The sequence below is a fragment of the Cariama cristata genome, unplaced genomic scaffold (genome assembly GCF_000690535.1).
Source record: "Cariama cristata isolate BGI_N322 unplaced genomic scaffold, ASM69053v1 scaffold12839, whole genome shotgun sequence".
Classification (NCBI taxonomy): domain Eukaryota; kingdom Metazoa; phylum Chordata; class Aves; order Cariamiformes; family Cariamidae; genus Cariama; species Cariama cristata.
In genome coordinates this window covers 42588-50435 of record NW_009634107.1, presented here as the reverse complement: position 1 = coordinate 50435, position 7848 = coordinate 42588, and the positions used below count along the sequence as shown (strand labels likewise).

General features: G+C 51.6%; 1 protein-coding gene across 1 annotated transcript in view; it reads left to right on the top strand.

The window, feature by feature from the left end:
• Positions 1-6948, top strand: part of CDRT4 (CMT1A duplicated region transcript 4) — a gene marked incomplete at its 5' end in the record, with an annotated part of 15808 nt that extends 8860 nt beyond the window's left edge. Inside the window, one exon of the mRNA XM_009707044.1 lies at positions 6890-6948. Within this exon, the coding sequence (XP_009705346.1) occupies positions 6890-6948 (59 nt within the window). The remainder of the gene's footprint in view (positions 1-6889) is intronic.
• Between the last annotated feature and the right edge of the window lie 900 nt (positions 6949-7848).

The window sequence follows — 7848 nt, the reverse complement described above, 5'->3', positions numbered from 1 at the left end:
GAGAAGAGCGTTGGTAGTTACCTTCTAGCCCATGGTCCTCTCCGTACATGACAGATTACTCTTTACAGACATCAGGAGCCAGAATCAGACCTGGTGCTCTCCAGACATAACTCCCTAAATGCCAGTGAGATGCCAGAGCTGGGATGGAGGATGGCACAAAAGGCAGCAGCTGGGAAAAGTCTTTTGATTTGCAATCAGGGTTGACAATTCTTGCGGGACTCCTATTTTTGGGGAGGGATGGTTATGCCCGGACCTCACCTAAGGACCTGTCAGCCTCTTGGTGGGGTGTGTGGAAGGCTGTTTTTCTGCAACTCCTCTGTGGTCAAAAGGTTTTCCCCCTTGGTGCTGGCATCCTGGGCTCCCTTTTAGCAGCCTCAGGAGATAAATGGCATTCCAGCCACCCACAGGAATCGTGTCAGCTAAAGGCAGCCAGAAAACCGGGGAGTTTATAAATCAGTCATGTGCCTGTCCGCCGTTGCATCCTACACTTGGTGCTGCAGAGCAGAAAAGAGCTCGTAATATGCTCTGTCTGTGCAAGATGCTTTGTCCCTTTGTGGTCTTCCCCTAAGGCAGCTCTTTCTTGCTTGTTTGACTACGGTGGACCTCTAAGAATCTGAAATGCCTTAAAGAGGAAATGTTGCTGATCTGGCAAAATTCAGTAGAGGTAGGAGGACACCCAGGCCCTTCTTAAAGTTGCTGTCTGAAGACATGGCGAGGGGGTTAAAGGGAACAGATCCTGCCGCTTTCAATCTACAGCCCTGCCCTACAAGCTGAGTAAACACATCAAAACAGGGTATAAACTCTGCTGGGGAGCTGCCAGCCCTGTTTATTTAGCAGACCCTGCGTGCACCAGGATCTCTTTGCATCTCCGCACCAAGGTGGTGAACCGTGTGGGTCTGCACCGCTGCTGGCAGCCACGGGCAGCGGCACCCACAGCTACCAATCACCTAGACTGAGAATTTCTTCTCTCAAATGGCTTGTACCTGAATTTGGGGTGCTTTATAGCAGGGTGACAGCCAAAGCAAGCCCTGCTCTGACACTCACCATGTCACTCCTCTCTGTTTTCCTTCTAACCATGCCTGGATCCAGCAGCACATTTCCTGGAAGATGCTCTAGCAATTAAATTACCATTGATGTCTCTGAGCTGGAAGCGAGCTCTGCTATTAGCTGAGGCCGTTAGCAGGGCCGTGGGGAGCTCAGCGTGGTGGAGATGAAAATATGCTCGGGGAACAGAAACCCTCTGTAGCCGCCCCAGCCATTCTGGGCTGCTGGCCAGACTCCTTCAGATGGATTAATGGCAAAGTACAACGCCGATAACGAGAGCTATCCTTTCCAATGGAGAGCTAATCCACAGCGAGCAGGGCTCTAGACTTGCTGATTCACTCTCTAATGGATAATGAGGGATGCTCTGCCCACGCTCCGGTGTCTAGACGAAGCAGGGTGTGCAGGGAAAGGTGCTGCTGCGAAAAGCCGGGCAGTTTGCAGTGGGGTAAAGTGGATGCGTGTCAGCAATTCCATTAGAAACTCTCCTCCCTGGAGGATCTGATAGCGTGATGATGCAGAGATGACAGGGTGAGCCTCTATAAAACCTGGGTGATGTAGGAGTTGGAGGAGACTTGTTGTAATGGTGACCTTGAAAGCAGGTAATGGCAGTTGTGCTGTTTTCCCTGGCTGCACAATGGTGTGATTGGAAAGTGCCGTCGGCTTGGCAAGTGGGAGCGAGCAGAGGTCGCGTCGCTCCCCAGGGAGTAGAGGTTATTGCTTGCTTTAATTGTTATGGGAAAGGCTTGCAGAATCTGGTGTATGATGCTGCATTTTGCATAGGGCTGTGGCTGTAGCTTAGCATGAAAAAATGCATCCTGCCTTGGATGGGCTGGTCTGAGCAGAACACGGAGATTTCATCGTGAGTTTGGTGCTTGCAGCCATGCAACTCTGCTTTTCTCCATAATGATGCAGTAGAGTGGGTGAAGATCCATGCCTTCTCCTGTCTTTTAAAACTGATTTCCACCTGTGAAAGATGTTTTGTGATGAAGGGAACCAGAGTCTGTTCCTTCCCCTGTAACAGAGTCAGTTCCTTCATCTGGTGTGAGTGTAGCTGGGCTGAGACGAACCAGGGCTTTGTGGAAGTCGGTGGCATTTGGCCTGTCCCTGGTGCAAGAGCCTTTGCTGGGATGTCAGCAGCAGTTTGGTGCCTCCTGGGAAAATTGTCAGGCCCAAACTGAGGGAAGGGCCATCAGCTGAGGACTTGAGGTGAAACCATGAGGTACCCCAAAGCCTGAGACATCTTGGGTATCACTTCCAACTCCTCATTTCTAGGGCATTCGGAGTGGTATTGGTACAACAACATAACATCCAAAAAAATGTAATTTTTGACCTAAATATCTGTTTTATTGGGGAAAAACAAAACAGTTTTAATTAAAACCAAAGCTCAGTGGGATACTCATCACCACAGATGGCCGTTACTCTTCTCGTGACATTCGTGGTGCGGTCACGTTCCCCTTGGCCATGCAAGAACAGCTCTAGGTCTCACTTGCCTTCGTGCTGACTTTAACCTTAAACAGCTCCGTTGACCAAGCTGCTGAGGACCCGTCAGCTCCCAATCCATCTTCCCGCTTTGCCGTCTGCGGGCAGGCTGGCCTGGGGCTGAGCGGGCAGAGCTGGCAGGCAGACACGGCAGCAGTTTCTCCAGCCCAGGGATTGGGAGGTGGGATTTGAAGGAGATGGAGAGTGAGTCTTCACGCAGAAGTGAACTTCACTTCAAAATTTGGCCAGACTCTTTGCTTCCAGCACTGCAAATGAGGCAGATCAATTATTCTCAAACAGAAGGTAAAAATTATGGCTTCCCTGGCTTTGTTCCAGGCTCTCGGTTTGCACTGCAGCTGATGGATTCATGCCATGGACTTTCTCTGGGATAAAAAGCATCCTGCGATAGAGGCTGGAGCAAGGGGGTTGTGGTTAATGTGTTTGCTTTGGTGTCAAACCCCCTTGGGCCTGACCCTGCAGCCTGGCTCATGTTAAGGCTGAGCTCCCCCAGCCCCACGGGATGGGCTGGGGTCTGCTTGGTTGGTTCGCATGGAGAACTAGAGATGTCCCAGGCTGGGGACATCAAGGTTGCTGTATGTTCACGCTGTTGAGATGTTGGCTGTATGGTCAGCAAACCCCAGCCGTAGCCTTGTGAAACTGAGAGAAGACCAGAGGTGGGTGGAGGAAGAACCAGAGCCTGTGGTTAAGGACAGGACAGAATAGGAAAAACTGTGTTTAACCCTTGCTTGACTGCATTTGGCTCATGCAAGCGACTTGGTTGCTCCCTGGTCTTAGGCTGGCATAAATTAACCTTGTTAAAGAAGGCAAAGAGATAATGAGGCCTGAGGGGTATCTAATAAAAGGTGAAAGAGCAGAGACAAACCATGTTTTCACAAGAGAAATCCCTTGATTTCTCAAGGCTACCAGCATCTCTCGGGGCTCAGAGCAGCAGCAGGTGAGGGCTGGGCAGGAGGGTGAGCTCCTGCACTTGGAGCTCAGCTTTTCGGAGCCCGAGACTTACAAACACAGGGACTGGAGGAGGCACTCACAGCATTGGGCTTTCATGGCCTCACGTACTGGAGGGATCTGGGTAGCGACCGGTGTGGTGGAGGTTGGTGCGGGACTAAGCCCCAGGCCAGTGGTCAGCTTCTGCCTGTGTGCCTGGGATCAACAAGGGGCCAGGCAATAGGTGGAATTTAAGATGTCTATATTGAATTTTTAATTATCTTTTCTTACTTTTCTGCCCAAAAAGAAGCTCATTTTATTCGATCTGTCTTAAAGCTCAAGATGTGCAGGCTGTGCTAGCAAACAGACACCTGGCAGGAGCTATGCAAAGTTTCCTTTCGGTGCCCCAAGAGGCACCAAGTTAATGCGTACGGGAAACGCTCATTTCTGATGGTCACAGCAGCTCTCGGAGCCTCTCCTATCTATTCATCCGCCAGCATTTACACTGTGTTTGTAGCTGTGGGGACTTTTTTTCCCAGAGGTGTGGAGAGAAGCCCCTGTCCTGCAGAGGCTGTAGCTGACCCGGCGGCAGGATGGGGCTCCCGGACTGCCGGATCCAGCCTCGCCAAGATGGGTGGTGTGAAGTGGGGGCTGTCACGATACCCTCTGCCTGCTTTTTCCTTTGAGCAACGCTGCTCGTTAGTGCAATGCAAGTTGTGAGGGTTGGCATGTGAGGAGCATCAGGGGATGAGACCTTATATCCTGTCAGAGCAGTACCTGTAAAGGTTTGTGATATATAAAGCTGGTAGCAAATTCATTGCAATAGCTCAACTCCTCCCGTAAGCCTCTGTTTTCCCCACACGTGCCCATATTGCCACAGGCAGGAGCAATGGGCTCTCCAGGCCAGCCCCTGTGCCGCGGTCCCTCTCCTACCTGGCCACGTCCCCGAGTTCTTGTCTCTCCTGCAGTTTCCTGTTGCTCTCCCAGCCCGTCTTTCACTCTTTTTTCTTTTCATACAGACCCCTCCATCCCACCACCCTGAGGTTTGCCCAAGCCTGTGCTCGTGCTCCCACAGCTCTGCGGGTGCTGGTGGCACTCCTGGGAGCAATTCGGTGACCGTTTTTTGAGTGCTAAGACGCCCCATGTGCTGTGCTGCGCTCCCCAGGACAGGGACCAGGGCTGCATAAGAAGAGACTTTTCCCAACTACTGCATTTCCCGGTATCTCAGTTTCTTTTCCTGCAGCAGGACAGGCTGAGGCTGGTACAAGTTTTCTGATGAAGAAGCAGAGCCAAGAAGTAGAGAGGGAGCCCTGCCTGGGAGGGACAGTCCCACGGTGATCTTCTGCCCTTCATCCCACCTCCTGCAGGGAGGAGAAACCTTTCTTCAAAGTTATGTCAGAAGAGGGACGTACTGAGGAGAAGTTTCACTTCTTCAAACAGCTGGGTTTTGGACAATTTCCAAATGAGTTCTGGTGATGAATAAGCAGTTTTTCCCTGGAAAACTCTTCCTCCTCCTCCCTGTAGCAGCGCAGTCCTCCAAGACTAATGGCTACATTGCCCAAATACCAGGCGAGCCACTGCGCCTTCCCTCCCCATCCCTTCGGTGCACCGTTGCCCAGGGCTGACGCAGCTTTTCCGGGGGCCAGAGGTTTCCCGGGGGCTATGGGTGCCTCCCCCCAGGCAGAAGGACCCTCTGCAAGCTCCCAGCCAAAACCCACTGCATCTATTCTAACATTGCTCTCGGTGGGGTTGCACCTCAGGTCTTGTGGCTGGTGACAAGCTGGGGTCACGCTGAGTGCGGCTTCTTTTATAATTTGACTGAGGTCATCTTGGATGGAGTTGCATCGCCTGCTCCTTTTCTTTGTGGCAAACCAGGGGTTTCCCGTTGATGTTGGCGAGGGTGTGGGTACCCTCAACAGCGATACCCACCCTGCTGCTGTGCGGGCACGGCACCTATGTACTTGCAGAAACTTTGCTAGAGTTGGGTGGTTTGTAAAGTTGTTGGTGTCTCCTGGGTCTTTCAGGCTCCAGCTCTCTGCCTTTCCTCCCTTCTCTTTCACTTTTGCCTCTTCGATTTTATTTTTTTTTTTTTTTGCATCTGAGGTCTAAAAGGGTGACTCCCAGCTGAGGAAAGCTTGCAAGGACATAATCTAGGCCTTTAGAAAAAGCAGTCATTAAACATCTATGTGCAGCTTGCCCTAAAAGATGTAACAGGCATTGCATTGAGAGGCGGGGTAAAGCATAGAGCAACGTAACTCTGATCATACAGAGGCTAAAATGTGCAGGAAAACACTCCCAGGGAGTCAGTCCCTGCCCAACAGATAACTGTGGGCTTTTTGCAGCATGCCTTGAGCATTAATGTTAAGGGATATTTTGGACCGAGAACTGGGATCCGATCCCAGCTTGCCGTAGCCTTCATGAGAACTCCTGGCAAGCGCTCGCTTTTCTTGAACACAAAATATTTGCAAGTCCCACCGAGCTGCCTGCGCGTGGGGAGCAGCGGTGAGGACGCGAGGACGCATCCATCTCTGCTGGGCTGGACGGGGCTCTACGAGCACCCAGCCCACACGGTTCATTCACCGTAGGGTCACGGAGCCGAATGCCGGCGGTTTTCTCTCTGAAATGCAATCTCCTTATGAAATATGGTTTGTGCGATGGGGGATTGGTTTTCCTGCCGTGCCAAATGGCAGGGTTTGATCTCGGCAGTGGGCTGGGGAGCGGGCTATGAGCAGAGGAGGAAAAGGGGCAAATGGCACGGACTTACCAAGTGTCTCTTCTGTCCTTGCCCTGGCTGAGGTCCTGCTTTGGTGAAGAGATTTCTGCACCAAACACTCTGGACTCTTACTTTGTATTAATTTGAAAGAAAAATGTGTGTCTAAATCTGAAAAAGCAAGCTCCTTAGTGCCTAAATCCCTTCTGGAAGTGGGTCTGAGGTTCTTCTGTCACTGGTGGGGTGACTTTTTTCCTTTCCTTTGGCTATCTGTAAGTCTTGAGTGGCTCCGCAGAGAGGGAGAGTGGGTCTCTCCACTCTGAGACAGGTAAAAATGAATTGTCTTTGGAAGGGGTTGAAGCTGAGGATGAATGCCCCACTTGGATGTTGTGGGTTTGTTTTTTTTTAAATCTGATCTGAAACAAGGAACCCAGTTTTGGCCAGTGGTTGGATCCAAACACAGACTGTTTCAGGAGCTGTCCCCGCGAGCATCCCTGGTTTTGCTCAGTGGAAAATTCATTACCAACATGTTTGATGAATGAGGCTCTGTTACAACGCAAACGTTTCAGAAACCAGCAAAGCCCCATCGGGTTATATAGGATTTCATGATGCTCCATAAACATCCAGGAGGGCGAGTGAGCAAGCTGCCGGGCGGTGCTGTCGGCGCGCGGCTCTGCGCAGCCTTTGCTGTTTTTCCTGTTGCCCTTTTAGACTTCCTGAAGTGCTCGTTGCTGGGGCAGCAAGGGCAGTCTGGGCTGCAGAATTTGTAAATGAGCATTTTGGGAAAGAACGAGAGGGTGGGAGAGCCCGGGCGGGCTGTGCAGGCGTAGTGCGGGCAGGTGTCGTGGTACTGCCCTGCCAGCCCCACAGCCCCCGACCGCAGCCCCCCCCCCCCCCCCGCCCGCAGCCTCCCCGCTGCTCCCCTCCCGAGCAGCAATTCTGATGTTCAAGGGGGTCCATTCACTTTGTTTCTTACTTTGGGCTTTGACCTCATACCTCCACAGTTTTGCTTTCAGATTGCAACCAATTTGGATATTTTTTTTTTTCCCCAGGCTTTTTTTTTTCCCCAAAGTTTCCTCATCTCAAGGGGAATAGAACCTGGGGTCTGAATTCTTTGCTTTCCCAAACACTTAGTTTCATATTGACTTAAGCGCAAATATGCTCTCTGCGATCCAATGTAAAGACCCGCGGAGCCAACAGCTCCTTCAAAGTGCTCTGCAGTGTTAGGATGAAGGACGAGACCCCGTGTCCTGCGCTGATACTTGTGAGCAGCCACTCGAGTCCATGATCCTGAAGTTACTGAACACCAGCCCAGCGTCACGATAAGTCATCAGGGCTCCTTATGTAATTGCACTCATCAGCTGAGCCAGGCTGACACATCAACTGGAATAGAGCAGGAGAACCGAAGCTCCTTTCCCCCAAGTCGCTGGGCTCTGCATCGCACAGGGAACAGCTCGGGGCCAACCTGGTTTGCTGATGGCAGGTTTGCATTTCGACGCTTGGTTGCTCTCAGCAGCGTTTGCCTCTGGCCCAGGCAGCGCTGAGCACGCCGGTCACATTACCCCGACCTTCTCACCTTACAGGGCTTTTTTTTCACTGGAAGCTATAAAAAGCCTGTAGTGAAATTAAAACCACAACATAGCTCCTGACTTTGCTGGAGGGATGTTTCT